Consider the following 17,123-nt stretch of genomic DNA (forward strand, 5'->3'; position numbering starts at 1 on the left):
TCCCAAAGCATGGGAACATGCATACTGGGAAAAATAAACTCCCATACCTTTAGTAACACAGTAACTGCTACATGCAGTACTCTGTCAATGCAGGTACTCTGCCAAGATTTAAAGATTTGGCTGTAGTTGAATTTTGTTGTAGGAAGATGTAGATTCTCACATACTCCCAAAGAGTGAGGAGGAAACAGCTGGATACTCACCAAAAAAATATGTTGTAAATAACAAACATTTTAAAAAGGTAAGTGCTGAGAAACTAATGCCTGATAGTACTGGACAAGAAAAAGCTCTGTTTTCACAAAACTGGTGGCAGATGTAATAAACTTTCTTGGTCTTCGGTACCATGATAGATCACCTCTGACTACTTTAATGATGGCATGTCTGTGACTGGTAGCAAAGATAGCTAGTGGTTGCTAATTTTTATGGTAGTCTTTTGTCATGTAAATGTTATTTACTATAAATGAGGCTGAGCCCCCAGGCAACCGTCAGATAACTACTTCTATTGCTGTGAAGCTTTGTCAGGTTAAACTCAAGCAACTGGGCTTATTTCATAACAGGAAATCTATCCTTTTGATAGGAAACAAACTGTTGGCCTGGTATTAATGTTGAGTAGCGTGGGTGGGCAGCAAAACGGTCAGACGAGGGAGAAGAAACGCACTCTGCTTTGCAGTTATCTTGCCAGCCAACTGTCTTACACTGTTGTGAGTTTCCTGCTTCCACCCTGCTTGACTGGGCATTCTCCTGTCACTCCTACAGCTTGGCTCCTTTCAATCTTGACAGAGCCCGACCTGTCCGTGCTGAGCTCAGACTGCCATCCTCTCCATTTCTGGCAGTTCCCTCTCTGAATCAGCTGCTGTGCCAAGTAACGCAGATCACAGCCCGTGCAGTAGTGCAGAATGAGCTGGTAATTATCTGATGGGCTCTGTACCAGCCAGACCTGGGAAATTCTCATAGTGCAGGGAAAGTGGTTTGACTGCATGTGCAATCAAGGATGGAAAGATTTGATTCTACTTCTTTTTTAATACCATTGTCATGGTTTAACCCCAGCCAGCAACTAAGCACCACACAGCTGCTTGCTCACTGCCCTCACAGTGGAAGGGGGGAGAGAATTGGAAGAGTAAAAGTGAGGAAACTCATGGGCTGAGATAAAGACAGTTTAATAGGTAAAGCAAAAGCCGTGCACGCAAGCAAAGCGAAACAAGGAATTAATTCACCACTTCCCATTGGCAGGCAGGTGTTCAGCCATCTCCAGGAAGGCAGGGCTCCAGCATGCGTAATGGTTACTTGGAAAGACAAATGCCGTAACTCTGAACATCCACCCCCCCCCCCCCCCCCCCCCGCCTTCTTCTTCCCCAGCTTTGTATGCTGAGCAATGACGTCATATGGTCTGGAATACCCCTTTGGTCAGTTGGGGTCAGCTGTCCCCGCTGTGTCCCCTCCCAACTTCTTGTGCACCCCCAACCCACTTGCTGGTGGGGTGGTGTGAGAGGCAGAAAAGGCCCTGACTCTGTGCAAGCACCGCTCAGCAGTAAATACAATATCCCTGTGTTGTCAACACTGTTTCCAGCTCAAATCCAAAACATAACCCCATACCAGCTACTATGAAGAAAATTAACTCTATCCCAGCCAAATCCAGCACACAGAGGAAACCCAGTTAATATTTTAGAATATATCCACTATTGAGAATAAACAACAAGCGTTTGCAGTTAAAAAGTTGCCCATTAAGCTTAGCAGTTTTTTGTCTTTCCATTGCACAGTGAGTGCCAACTATGCATAGGTTGCTTCCATGTACATCACACAACATGGGACACTTCCGCTGAAGCTTCGTTATCAACAAAAGTCTTAGATTCCTACAAGTGCCTAAAATGATGTCATTTCTTAATGGTATTCTCTGCTATAATGGGTCCTTTGATTGCTGTGTATAGAGATGTATTCTGGTTCTAGCATCCTCTCCTGCTGACTGGAGTTAGCAGTCTTTTTCTGTACTTCAGAGCTAATGCAGTTTTAAAGCTGTCCATAACTAACATGAAGGAAGGCAACTGCTTACACACTTGGAACAATTTTTTTGGCAATTGCTCACACTTGTTACAAAAAGTTCATATATGAGGACATTTAGATTGGCATGGTTGGCTTTTGCTTGCAAAAATTTATGGTAATGTATAATACAAGTAAGTAATACCTGTGCAAATATTTGGTTAAGGATAATGAAAACCACAGCTGTCCACTTTGATTAAGTAAACAGTGGTTGTAAGGGAATGTATCAAATACAAAAGTAACATTTGTATCTGAGCAGAATACAAGCTATGTATATTTTTAAATGTTGAAACATAATAAAATGCATGAAAACAGTATACAACTATGTCCCAATTTTAATTCTCATTGTGAAGAACATTCTTCTTCCTTAAAACACAATCTTTTCCAATCCCAAAGCTGAGGTATCTGCATTATGGCTCAGAAGTGTTAGAAATGAAGAGCAGCATGTTTGGCCGTTGCTTGGAGTGGCTGTTGGCTTTTGTGTGCTTTGCACTTCAGGGGTGGAACCAACCAATTTTCCAGCAGTAAATGCTGCTCGTTCCATGCAGCTTGAGTGCTTTTCTGAAAACACATCTGAAATCTCAGCTGTGGTTGCATGTGACTTAGCCAAGATTTGCTCAATATATGAGCAAGAATTTGAGGTCATGGCTCAGTGCTATGAGCTAACCTTGCAATCTAATATTAGGTTGTGTGTGTTGTTTCTCACTTATATGTCATGAAAACAGGTGTTTTACAGCCACAGTATTTTGATGATGTGGAAGCAAAACTGACCCATGCAATAATCAAAAAACTATGTCAGTCCTGCTGTCACAGTAACAAAAAGGTGAGAAAGTCTGTAGTTTGCAAAATAGGAGTTTATACATGCAAGATTCAGAGCTCTTTGGTGGGAAGATGCAACTGTGAAAAAGCACTGTGCAAGTGTTGCTTTCAGGACTCATTAAAATGGCAGTGTGACAGCCTTCAACGTTGCTGCTTGAAGTGAAAACGTAATAAAATGGTTAAGGCTGATCTTGTGGTTAGCATCAGTTACAATCATAAAACTGGATAATGAGGAATGATACTGGGAGCTCAGGAAATCCCTGCCTGGCTCAGGGAAATAGGTAGCAGTTGGGTGGAAACTGCCCAGTGCTTTGAGCCCAGCTGCTGGGGAGTGCATGCCTGGGCTCTCCTCTGTATCCCAAGGGAAGCTGCTCCTTGCTCTGTGTGCAGGCAGGCATGGCAGAAAGGAGCTCCAGTGCGTCATTATGTCATTTGGAAATGACCATGTTGGCTAGTGTCAGTGGGACTGTGACCATGTTTTCATTTAGTTCTTTCACTGTCCACCCACTGAAAATGGCCTGTATCCACATCTGGAAGCACTCTGCTTACTCTGTTTTCCACCTCAGGGCTCTACTCTTTTTTTATTATTGTTTTTTACAATAGTATAAGCAAATAATATCCCATCTCTTTTAATGCAGAAAAGTGTTGCTTGGCTCTGTTAATTAAAGACAAATAACAAAGAGCAACTGTATCAAAGTCCACTTATGCATCTGAGTTATTTCCCCCCCCTCCCCTGTAGCAGCAAAGATAGTTTAAGAAGAAAGAGAAATGGGAGTTCCTTTCAGAGCAGGCAACCACTATGACTTCACTGTACACATTCAGTTGTAATCCAAGAAGTCAAACAGATTCTGCAGTAGGAAGAAAAAGGTTTTTTCCCATCTAGACTGGACAAGCAGCTCGTTAGCAGAAATATTGTGTGGTTTAGATATTTACTCTCAATTGAATACATATCAATATTCTTTAAACTTTATGTTTATATTAATGTTATTTAAATAAATAACTCCATACTGTGAAAATTTAGGAAAGCTTACTAAAACAAATCAATAACATCTCTTTTAAACTTTCAATTAGGATAACTAGTTTGCATTTTTCAATGGCTAAAATATAGATCAGCTGTTAGTTTCCTTTATATCCTGGCATGCTTTCTTATCTTTGACCTCCATTTTCTACACACACAGGCAAATGTGGATGCACACACGCACGCGCGCACACACACACTCACACAATGATGTTTAGCTACCAACAATATTTGATCTTGTCACAAGTGCTGGGAGTGCTCACTTGTGACTTGCCTGGCACAACACCTGCACACTGACTTGCTCCCTCCATACTTGCTCCACGGCTGTCAGTACAAGCTGAACTGCCAGTAGGGGAGAGGAATTACTCTTTTTTTTGGTGTATATAGACCATAACTAATTACTCATTACAAAGAGAACTTTCAGTAGAAAACTAAGAATTTTGAGCACTTGATCTAGAAACCAAGGTATTTTGTGTTAAAAAGAAATTTGCCCTCTCTAAGAATTGAATCTGGCATATTTAACTTTATGCCAACTGGTCATGAGCAAAACCTACAGTAAGAAATAATTTTGACTAATGAGCAGCTGCTTCTCTTTGAACACAGTATTTGGTGTTTCATATTAGCAGCATAACTTTGTAAAATCATGTTCTAATATGACTTAGTGAAGACAAATCCCAAGTGGGTAGGTAGAGCTCCAGAGAGCCAGAAGCATGCTTTTCTATCTACTTGGGTCTTTTAAAAATTGTGGTGCTTGATGATAGGAAAGAACAGGAAAATCTATTTAATGAATTTATTTAAGGATAAACATTGCCCCATCACTGGCTTATTTGCCAGCCTTTAGAATACTGATAAGCCAGGCCTCCAGCCTGAGTGCCCAGGTTTCTCAAATTAGTGTTTAGTATCAGGCACTGGGGTCTGAGAACTAATTATTCATTGGCCTCCACTGTATCCTTTCTGTCAGGAAGATGGTTATAATACTTACCCACAAACACTTTTATAATTCAGAAAGTGCTCTGATTAATATGAATATGCTATTTACTGTTTTCTGGAGAGCAGAGCCCTACCTTCCAAGACTGGTGCTGGAATTCCTGCTTTTGAAATACAATTAGAGAGTGAAAACTAAACAAAGTGTAGGAAGGTTTTTTTACACTTACGGTCATGCCACTGCCTGTAGTTGTCAACTCAGGCAGAATGACCACTAGGATAGGTAGTAGCAGCTTCTACTATATTCTGTTACACTCAGTTGTGATCTGTGCTGCTTTTACATTGCCACCTAGACTGCAGGAGATTAATGTTGTTTTGTTTCAAATACAGAAAAGCATTTTAGGAGTGTGCTTAGAAATAAGCCCATTTTCAAGTGTCTGTCCGACTAGGACTGTTTTTCTGACTTAGAGTCTTAAAGATTTCAGCCTAAGGCTGCAAACAGAACTGGCATTTTTGGATTCTAAAATATTTTTCAGAAAAAAAGAGCACTGTGAAAATCATTGTTTATCCCAGTTGGTGGAGTGTTATACTCATAAATCATGATTATTTTCAACCGTTTGGTTGAGACTATTTTGTTTTCACAGCCAGAAGCAGTAAAATAATCAATCATGTAATAATGCCGTGGATAATTATCATGTTGCTTGGTGTTCTTTGAGCTACTGCAGGTGTGTTCAGAGCCTCTATTGGTTGTGTTTAAACTATGATTTTACAGCTGAGGTGGTGAAGAGCTTTGGAATGTACCTACAATTGCTTTACTTTTTTTTTACTTTTTTTTTAGCATAATGCATTACCAACAAAGAATTTTCATTTGTTATGAAATCCAGAATGACTTGTGTTTTTTTGATGGTTCAAGGCTTTTATATGCTCCTCAGTATATCGACTTGGACTGCTCAACATAGAGTTGTACAGAAAAACTATGTTTATGACAGGTAGTAGACTTGGTTCCATTGTTGCTAAATTAGAATTGACATTGAAATGCGTTTGTGGTTTAAAAAGCCTCAAGTATTTTATGCTGTAAATACTGTGGAGTTCATTTTTATTTATGAAACATCCAGAACAGTTTCATTGGCATAATTACATCTTAATTTGTTTCCAAATATTGCTTTAATTTTTGCCTTTCTTTACTAGGAGCAAAGCTAGCACTCTGCAGTGACTATAAGGTTTCTCCTCCGCAGTGTGCAGGAATAAGGTTTAAGTCTGGAATACTGTGATCAGTTGAAAGTGGCATAAATCACCACAGTCATCAAAAAACTGCCCCCTGCCTTTTCTCTGCCCGATCTTCTTGCTTCCATGCTTCTCCCTTCCTTGTGCTGGCTCAAACACTCATGCAGCTGCACTGGGAACCACATCAGGGAGCTAACGTTTCCCTCTCTTAGCCCCTAGGCAACTGAGGTACAAAAGATTAAGGGATATTTACTGCAGGCATGAGATTTGGGTGCCCACATGCTTTTGAAAATTCTGGTAGACACCTGTCTGCATCTTTTGGCATCAAATGCTTTTAGCAATCTGGCCTAAGGCAACTTGGCCAGGACTTTGCAGGAAGCCCTAAGAACTGCAAATTGGATTTGGATATTCCTTCGTGCAGGCTGGGTTCCTGTTTAATGATCTCCACTCTGTGTTGTAAAATAAGAGGAATGGACTTTATTGTAATTTTATCAAAAGAGTGGTTTGGCTGTGAGTTTATAGAATCATTTGTAATCTAAAGCTTTTCATCTTCAGAACTTGATTGTGCACTGAAAATGCTGACTTAAAATTAGTATCTTCTTTTCCATGGGTGCTATTTGGTTTACTGTAACGTTGCAAGTGTTCTTCTGTGAATGAAGTCTGAACAAATCTTTATCTTTGGTTTGACTCACATTTCTGAACTCTCATTTTAAGTGGCAAGTATGAGTTGCAGGAGGAAGAATCTAGGTTATTTAATAGCTAAGCTCGATGAGGAGGGTTGTATAATGAAAGCGTAAAGATTGACGGTGCAAATGCAGCTGTGTGGCTAATATAAAATACACATTAACAGTATGAGGCATTAAAATAAATCAAATTATTCATTGAAGTGTGTTTGAATCCCTGGTAATAATATTTTAAATGACTTATCTGATTTTGTTCTTTTTCACGCTGACTTCATAGTACTTGGTGAGGCACCTGGCTGATGGCTAAGAAGATAAACTGCATCTTCAGTATTCTTTTATCTGTTTTGGAAGTTACTCGCAGCTCTGTGTAGAAAACAAGAATCATTCCTTCTCTGCAGTTTTGTGCTGATGGCCAGCTGATTTCTTTTACTGTGTTTTAGAGTGGTTTGATGGTAGGTTAATAAGGATTGTTTTATTAAATGAGGAAGTTCCTGTGGGAACCTTGTGAAATTTGTAAAGCAGATTTTTCATCATGCACTTGACTGCTAGTTTTCCAAAACAGACAACTAGTCTATCTTGGATCAGCCTGTGAACACAAAAATTCACAGTAACAGAGATTAATGCAATATGCGGATTCCCTCTTTACACATTTAACTGACAAAAGGATGCGAGAATATAGGATTTTGAATCTCTGTTAAAATGTGTTTGAGAAATGAGGTCTCACTGGGCAGAATGAAGGTGGTGTAACATTTGTATTTATTTGGAATTTTATTTTAAATCAATGATAAATTTTCTGTCCAAAACAAATAATGAAGCCCTCTTCATTGCTACAGATCATAAACCTCAGATCTGCCTTTGTCCCCTAGTGCAGTTCCCACATTTTGCAACAGACTGTTTTTCCTGATACTTACTGAAATGAAGCTATTTCAATATAGCTATTAGGTAAAATAGAAAAAAATCAAAAGAGGGGAAAATTCACACTAATGAAACAAGAGATTTACTTCAATAAGGAATGCTTATAAATTGTGGGAGTTTATTCTGTATAACTCAACCTTGGCTCTTGTAAAAGGTTTCTTGTCTGTGTGTTCTACCAGCTTTCTGAAGGTTCTGTGACTTGCAGGCTGGTGTTTTACTTTAAATATACTTATTTAATGTTATTTGATGTTATAACAGAGCAGGCTTAGAAAAGCTTACTCCTTTTCTAATGGTCTCATAGTGAGAGATTTTAATTACTATAAATTTAGCTGAAAGTAATTTTAAAGAATTTTGGATGGCTAAAGAATAAATTTAACTAGTTAACATACTATCCTATGAATAGTATGCTTTGCGAGCTTATAACAAGCTAAGAAGTACCTGTTTTTCAGACTTCACAGTTCTCCGAGTAGAGCAACTGCAACAAAAAGTGCAGGTTATTTCCCCCACCTTCAGCTATTTTTATGTGAAGCTGCAGCAGTTAAGCAACGTGTGCTGTGGAGGTTCTAATCTGCCATCGCTATGAAAGGGACGCACTGATTTTATGCTACAAACTGCATCTTTTGTAAGCTATCCACCACCCTTTACAAGTCTGCCAAGCCCACTCTGCAATTGGTTGCCAGGGGCTGCAGATGTTGGAAAAGAAAAATGTCAATGAAAGGCCCTGATTCAGCAACCCAAGCAGCCTGCCTCCCCCAGCCAAAGTAATCAGATTGGCAGCTGAATCAAAGGGTACAGTGGGTTCTTTGTTTGGGAGCTCCAGAGGTTAGTAATTGACAGAAGGTCAACAAAGTTTTATGAAGAAAAGAGCAGAATATTAGAGGGTATTAGTCTGGAGAGAGAGAGTTTGGGAGTTTTATGTTATTGGAAGAAAGTTAGAAGCTGAGTCAAAGGTTACAGTTGCAGGAAGCAAAGGTTGCATATTGCTGTTTAAATCTGAAAGTAGCTTCAGCTCCAGAAACAGGATTATTGATGAGCAGAAGGAATGGCTGAACAAAAATCTGCAGTTTCCCTAATTACAGCTATGTGCAATTGTTAGTGTTGAAGGATATATTTGTAAGCTTTGGGATTTAACATATAATGGTAGTAGGATGGTTGTTTTCTTCATAGAATCATGAGACTGGAAAAGACCTTAAGAGGTCCTGTTTCACCCTGGGAGAAGAAGCATTAGCTGTATCTGTGCAGTATCATACGCAATAGATGCTTGCCTAATCTGCCACCCTGGAAAACTTAGTTCACCAACACCTGTGTGTTTGAAGAATGCTAGCTCTCAGTCCATGCCTAATCTCCTTCAGACTAAGCTGGTGTAGTAGTCATCCATTTTTTCTTTTTGTTGGTTCCATTTTGTAGACCGTCCTCATGGCACTAGTTGTAGTATTTCAGTTTTACCCACATCCATCTTGAAATGGAATACAAAAAGCTGGAGAAAACACTCCAGGGCCTTACTAGCGTTGAGTAGACTGGAAGGATTACTACTGTTTATGTGTCCCAGTGTGATGTTTGCCTGGTTTGCCATAGCTTGAGATTATTGAGGTATGTTCAGCTCTAATCCATGTAAGCCAAGTCAATGTTGGCTTCTATGTTGGTTATTACTCATGTCTCTGCTTTATTGTAAATGCTTAAAAATAACCTCTTTGCTCCATTATTTTTCCAGGAATTGAAGTTAAGATGATGGGTCTATAATTCTCTGGCACTCCTTTTTACCCTTTTTAATAAATAATAGGAAGTATTTGTGCAATTTCCCATCTTTTAAGATCTCATCTGTGTTCCGCAAGAACTGGAAGACAGTTATTAACATTGCATGGCATTGCATCAGCCAGCCCTTAACTGTTCTAAATTAATCAGGCCCATTCTGGTTGAAAATACCTGACTTCATTATTCTCTTCCTGTGTGAGGCTGAGGCCTTGGTTTGTCTCTGGTATCAATTATGATAACTGCCTCCTTGTGACTGGCTTTTTGATGAAGATTAATGCATTGTTTTGATGTCTGCTTATGGCCATGAGCATTTTGAAATCTGTTTATTGCAATTACCTCTCAAATAATGAAGGATCTGTGAACTCATAACTATTTCAGAGGGAAAAATTTAGTTCTTTTATGATGAATGGTGTATGCCCTGTGAGTTGACATTGTGATCAGTTGGGCAATTTAGTTTCTGAATGTGTGAAAGGGCATTCCTGTCTCAATAGTATGGGATGTTTGCTTGTGTATTGTTTCGGTCATTGGTGCTTAAAATGGAGCAGTGGAGCTGCCAGTGCTGGACCTTGTCAGTAAGCAAATCTTCCTCATATTTTCAGGAATAGGGAATTGACAGAAGAAGTGATAATTATTTATATTCAATTTGGAAAAGGATTTTCTATACTGCTTGCTTTCTTGCTGCAGTTTGCTATGGTAAGTCAAAGGAACAGAATGTATTTTGTACATCAGAAATAGGGAACACTGACTTTAAATATGGTTTCTCTTCTGGAGTTGGGATTTTCCTTAAATTGAAATAGCTTCCTTTATTGCCCTGAAAAGTTAAGAATCCTTTTTGTGTGGGTGAGCAGTTTAAAAGAGGTACTGTTAACAGCATCTGCATTTTACTTGACTGTGTGGTCCCTGAAGAGATGGGTATTCCTGGGGATCTGACATGTGGCGCATCTGGCACATACATTGTCCCATGCTGGCAGCTGGCATTCAGGCTGAGTTCTAGTTATGCTGAAGTCTTGTCTGGTCATGCAGTGTGCAAGGAGGACAGACACTGGTGAACTTTTCTACCTGACACTATCACTGCAAATGTAAACTGAAGAAGTGCGTGTTCAGAAATAAGCTGTGATACATTTAATGTCTGAGCAGAGAACATATGCAAGTGAAAAATGTGAGAGTAACCATACTGGAGCACATGAGAGATCTGTGCAACCCTGTGCCTTGACTCTGATGACAGCAAAAAGGAGATGCTGAAGTAAAAGTGTAAGAAGAGGTCTGGTGTACCTAGTACTACTCTGTCCTGGGTATTTACCTAGCCTCCAGCCATTTTGACCTGAGGGACTTCCTTGCCCACATAGGAGTTCTATGAATTACTTAGGTCTGAATGGATTTTGCTCCATGAACTTGTCCAGTCTCACCTGTAACCATGTGAACTCTGCACACAGCCTAACTACACCTTGTCTGAGAAAACTTTACCTTGTTTTAGCTTTGTTTTGAAATTGCTTTTTGCTGTTTTTCCCTCATGCTCCCATTTCTTTTACTGAGAGATTGGCCCATCCTCTTTAAGACTCTAACGACTCCGTAGACCTTTACTGTCATTTACCTCCACTATGTTCTTCCCAGAGCAACAAATCCGAGCAGCTGCACAAAACCTGGTTTATAACTTTAATTATCCTCACTGCTCTTCTCTGAAATTCTTCCAACTCTTCTGTACCCTTTTTGAGATGAGAGGGCCTCAACAGCGTGCAATGTTCAATTTATGAGAGCAAGCCATAGATTTACACAGCAGCATAATGACGCTTTCAGTTTTACTCTTTATTCCTTTCCTAGAAGTACCCAATAGTGACTGGATTTGCTTTTCTTACTGCTTCTGAGAACTGAGCTCAATTTTGGTGGAACTAACTATTCTGAGCCCAAGATCTTGGTCCTTAGTAGTCACGGTCAGTTCTGAACAAATCTTGTATTAACAATATCTTTCCCCATGTGCACTTCTGTGTCTCCATTGTTCTCAGTCAGGTCTGTCTTTATTCCCATTTCCTACCTGCTTCACTTTCTTTAGTAGTCTTAAATAAGGGAGTTTGATAGCCTGTATACCTTTTAGCCAATTCATTTTTGTCTTCTCCATTCCAGGAACATCTGGGCCACCCAAAGCCCTCTGCCAGAAACTCTTTCAGGCTTGGACTGTACAAGCCTGTGCAGCTGTTTTGTCTACATACTGGCACAGTTGTCCAGCCTGCTGTGGGGGTTCCTCATACACCAATGTAGATATGTTCATTGAGATGCTTTCCAGACACCATGGTGATTGATTTGTCTTCAGTCAGCTACATATATATGTAGTAGCATGCTAGTTAGCATACTTCTGGCCAGTGTGAGTTGATAGTGTCACCTGTAAGGTTCAAATATTGAGCATTTCTCTTCGTACCAGTTTTTAATAACAACTGTTGTGTGGGTTGCTGTTTTTCTGCCAGTTTTGTATTTTGCAAGTCTACCTTCTTTCTTAGTACTCTATGACAATGCTGTATTTGTAATAGATGTGAAAAAAGATGCAACTGTCTAATATCTTTGTTGCATCTAATATCAGTTTAATGAACAATTATATCTTTTCTAGCAGTAGCTGCTCACTGATTAAGACTGACAGTGAAATTCGGACAGCTTAAGTTACTTTGTGGATTTTTCTCCCCTTCAGGCAGTGGAACAACACATAAAAATGCTGCCAGGAAAAGATACAGAAAGTAGGAAGAAGAAAAGCAGAATGGCATACCCTAACTGAAATATTGAATAAACAAAGTGGGAAAAGGGACGTAAGTTAAAAATCAGATGTGGACAGGAGCGCAGTTGTGTAGGGGTCTTCAAACAAGAATAAGACTGCAGAGAGTTGGTGATGGCACATGATCAGGGGTGTGTCTGCACTACAGTGAGGGGAATTGAAGAAAAAATTACAACAAGAATTATTACCTGTTGCAGAAAACACCTCCTAGCAGGAAAAATATACTAAGTTATTAATGCAAAATCAGAAAGCACTGAAAATAATATTCAACAGGAATACACAGTTTTTTCCTTGAAGTTCTTGACTGCAGGATTTTTTAGTTCTGTTTAACTCAAGAGGAAAAGGTTTTATTTGGTTGTAGTGACTTGTTGGTCATCTGATCCAGAAGCATTTATAGTGTAAAAAACTTAAATTTTCATATTGATAATAACTTTTTGGTATTTTAAGTTGTGGTACAGAAACTTTAGGGTTAAAGCTTGGAATTCATAATAAATTTGGTTGAAATGGAATTTTGCAGATTACAGAAAATATACATGTTTCTTTCATGAAAGCAATTTTAAGTGACAGATCCATTTTGTATTTATAGTTTACAAAGTACACAAAGGATTTTAAATTTTAACTTTGCTTAGTTATGGAGACTTTGCTGGTAGGTGGTGTCTACAGTTTGTGTTTGTTCTCTGGTAAAGCACATCTGGAGATTAATGTTTTTTCCAGACATAAACATATCAAGCACAAGTGAATCACACAAAACTATTATTGAAATATTTTCAAATCAGCAAATGCTTTTGTTTCTTTCCATCTTTGTTTTGAAAAGCTTTAAAAAATTAGGAGATACGTGTCTGGGAAGGAGTGAAGAGACAGAAAGACATTTCTGTGCTCATTTATCTAAGCTTCCAATGTTTTTTCTTGTTGTGAATCCCACTAAATGACTGAAGAAATGGAAACAACTATTTTAAAGTTGAACACGTGGTATTAAATCTTGGGCAGTTTGGAGTCTGGAGTTCTGAGTGTTAAGCAACCAAGCGTCCCTAAGAATGGGCTTCTACAAATAATGTTTCATTTTGTGAATATTGGTGGATTGTGATCACCAGGACAAGCCAAGTGGAGGTGCTTGTGGACTAAAAGAACATTTGCTTTTCCTACTCTTCTTTTTACTCCAATATCTCATCTTGGATTTATTTTCCTTGTGGCCAGTAAATGTTGCTGTCCCATTCTAAACTCCTTGTGCGACATAGAGGAGGTCAAGCAGAAGCAAGGGAATAGAGGTGAACTTGCATCCCTATCATGCATTCATCAGTTCACACTAAATCAAACAAGTCAACAAAACTTTGGTACAGTAAAAAGTCAGGCACTGAGTCTGCACCATGCCCTCAGGGGTGTGAAGACACACTGGGGCAGGGTTTACAATGGCAATCTAAGATGCCACCACCTTGGCCACCCATTTCCATTTCTCTCTCCACTCTGCAGGTGAAGATGATATACCACTTCCATTGGCCAGTGCTGGTAGTGGCAGAAGATGATGTCTGCCCAAGCCTTAGCTGTTCCAATTGGAAAGAGAGTGTCTTAGCAGGGGCACAGCACTGTCTTCACCATCACTCTAATTGGGGTGTTTGGGAATGAGCACACAACTCAAGTGGAATCAGTGGTACTGCCAGGGTAGGAACCTAAAGCAGTGGGAGATGAAGGGAGAGATGAAGTGACAAGGTGGCAGTACTGTGACAAAATAAACAATTTCAGACCCAGCCTGAGGTAGAGGTTGTCTCTGATTTCTGTGTTTTTGCCTGGTAAACTTAAAGGCAGGTTAGCTAAATCTTCTGTTCTCAAATAACGGGTAAAAGCATAAAGCAAAAATAAAAAAAATAACATCAGTCTCGATTCTTTTCTTCTTTCATAATGTGGTGGAAGGTAGGGATGGGGTTACTTGTGTTTCATCACTATGACCTGCAGTCAGAGTGGTGTTGTAGGGTTTAGTCTGCAGAAAGGGGAATGGAGACAAAAGGAAGAGGGAGAGCTTTTTCCCTAGCTTCATTTTACCCAAAACATTACCATGTACACCCCTAACAAATCTACAACAAAACCCAGATCTTTCACTTTAGATCCTGATGACCTTAGATTTGCATGCTGTCATGGTGATATGCCGAAGTGATGAGAAATTTGGATGACTGAATGTAAATTAGGAAATACAAAAATATTGGGGATGTCATTTGAGAAGTTGTTTTTAGTAAAAGCACCCCTATAGCTTTATCTAATTTATAAGTTCTGCTCTGTTCCTCACAGCATCGTGTTTTCAAAAGGGAGAGCAGACAGGTGAACCCCCAGTTATAATGGTCAGGGTTTTGTAAGACATGCAAAACCAAAGGAACATGGAAGTATTGTCTGCTGTCTGCAGCAACTGCTGGCTAAATGTTGTTTCTAGCTTATTCTGATATATATTAGGCACAAATGAGGAGGGCACACAGAAAGATGTCCGTCCGTTTCATCACCCTTTGGAATACTTGGCTAATGGTTATTATATTTTCACTTCTGGGAGATATCTTTTAGGGACCTGGCTGAGAATAGGATAAGAAAGTCAGCAGAGACAATGAGTCTGACCTCTGGAAATAGAATCTGAATTACTGTAATGTAACTTCAAAAGCATATTTATGCTATTTTGTAACTGAGATTGTCAGTAAAGCTCAGGTACTGCTAATTTGCTGGACCAGCACTGCTTTCAGGAAATGTTTGCGTTCTTTGTAAACTATGTGGATTTTATTCTGGTAAGAACTGGAAAGTATTTTTTAATGCTGCCCATGTTTGCCAAACACAAGGTAAATCCACAACATAAATTATTTTAAGGTTTTCTAATCTGCGATGGGTAAATCCTGACCTTGTTAGTAGGTGTTTCCTGTGTGCTACTCTGGAACCAGGATCTGGTCTGAATGAGTTTGCTGAACTCAGTGTCATAATGCTATTTAAGAGAAAGATTAACTCAGAACCTCAATTCAAAAAAATCTTTTTTTCTTCCTAGGTGAAATGGAAGTACCAGATTCAAATGACCCCTTAGGTCATGCAGATGGACTTGAGAGACCAATTCCAACACCTAAAGGTAAAATTAATTGTAGATACTTTTTCTTCCCCCCTGCCCAAATGTAAGCATACTTTAGAAAGGACCAGCAAAATCCTGTTATTAATGTTCACTTTATTTACCTGTGAATATGAGTCTGTAAGAAAAGCAGCCTTGTGTGACTTAATACTTCTGATTCTAAGCAGGAATAGCAAGGTTACAGGAGTCTATAAAAATTAATTTTTAAGCATGTTCAGTCCACCCACACTGAGGGATTAGATGTTTGACCCAGACACAGAGGGCTATTATTACCTTCCTAGCATATTTTCTGTCACGTTGGTGCGATGAAAATGATTTAATTTTGCACAGTGCCACACTTGGCATCTATAGGTAAATCTTAGGTATTGGTATCTCTAAATATCTTTGGTTTGAGATAATTAAATCTAGCCCATGGCAACACAAGAATACTTACTTTTTAAATAGCTCTGGGCATTAGTGATTATTTTTTTTTAAATAGACTGTAATGGCAGAATTTCTAGTAACTTGTTAGTTAGCATAAATTTTTATGATACTTTATCACTTAAACTATAGATCCAAATACTATTCTTGCATCTGAAAATGCACATATTTACTGAAAATTGTGATTCAATTACAATTTGGTGCAACTTCCTAAAGCAGGACATTTTCAATGTTCTATCTGAAGAAACATGTTTTCTTACTTGTAGCACTGATTTTTTTCTTTGTATGAATGCACTGCTGTAGTAAAGTCAACCCTTATGCTTAGAAAAAATGTCAGATAATCTTGTTAGCATGAAGAGCTAAGCCTGATTTCTGCCTTAGCATTCTCAGCAAGATGAGCTCATGTTGAAGCCTACGAAGCTCTGAGGTGCTGGTCAGATGTTCTTCTTGGAGCTTCTCTTTCAGAGGAACATACATTTTGAGGGTACCTTGGCATAAAGTCTCTGTTCTCATAGATGTCCAATGTTATGTAATCCTTATTGTGCTTCACCTGGATGTTAGTTAGATTTCTTATGTTGACTATGTTTACTAGAAGCTTTTTTTCATAATCTCCCATTAATTACTATCCTTTAGTGGATAAAAAAAGACATGTTTATGTTTGCATATCTCTAACCATGTTCCTACTGATCATCAGTGTGGGACTGTCCCCCTCCCATTTGGGAGGAAGACTTGATGTACTCCTCTCGTCAACCCTTTTCCACTTCCTGAAGCTCCCAAATTATTTTAGAGGTTTAAACTTTGTCCTCCATTATGGGAATAAATTTCAGTAACAGTCATTCCTGTCAGCACTGTATACTACCGTTGTTTTATTCACTCCACACTCACAAACCCACTACTTTTGATGGGAAAAGGTCCATGTTTAATCTTTGCATCTGATGGGCTTGTTTGCTTGGCAAGTTGGTCCCGCTTTACTCTTCTGTTATGTCTGAGGGTGCAGACATGAAAGAAAATGTTTTTTCATGTGACATTACTTGGTCAAATTCTTGCTGAGAAAGGAGTTACAGTTATTTCCTTTTTTTGCAGGGCCACAGGCAATACCTGTCTAAGGAAGTAATTAATCACATCTCAAACATTTCTACATCATAAGGATTTTGTATTTCCTTCAGAAAAAAAAGAGGCTCTTGTTCTTGTATGACTCATTGGTATAGAATCAGTTGTTAGTTTCCAGCATGCCTGGTCTGGAAATGGCCTCATTTTGCTCCCCTTTTATTTTTGTGGCTACAAAATTCTCCAAATAAGCAAAAATCCCTTGGTTGAAATTTTTTGTTTCTTTGGTTGGAATGTTAACCCATGTGTTTCTGTATCATAGTAAGGTATCAGTTTTTGTTTCAAAAAATCATTGGACAGTTCTACTTCACAGTTTGTGCATACTGTTGACACCATTAGAAAGAGTCCTTCAGCTTCCTCCATCACATCGATCTCCTTTCCTTCCTTGAGAAA

The 17,123-nt window shown here is 39.0% G+C and overlaps 1 protein-coding gene across 1 annotated transcript in view; it reads left to right on the forward strand.

Annotated features, from left to right (window-relative positions):
• ROR2 (receptor tyrosine kinase like orphan receptor 2) overlaps positions 1-17,123 on the forward strand; it is a 162,124-nt gene that overhangs the window by 94,137 nt on the left and 50,864 nt on the right. The window contains exon 2 of the mRNA XM_052778325.1: positions 15,129-15,206. Within this exon, the coding sequence (XP_052634285.1) occupies positions 15,129-15,206 (78 nt within the window). The remainder of the gene's footprint in view (positions 1-15,128; positions 15,207-17,123) is intronic.

This window comes from Harpia harpyja, chromosome Z (genome assembly GCF_026419915.1).
Source record: "Harpia harpyja isolate bHarHar1 chromosome Z, bHarHar1 primary haplotype, whole genome shotgun sequence".
Lineage (NCBI taxonomy): Eukaryota > Metazoa > Chordata > Aves > Accipitriformes > Accipitridae > Harpia > Harpia harpyja.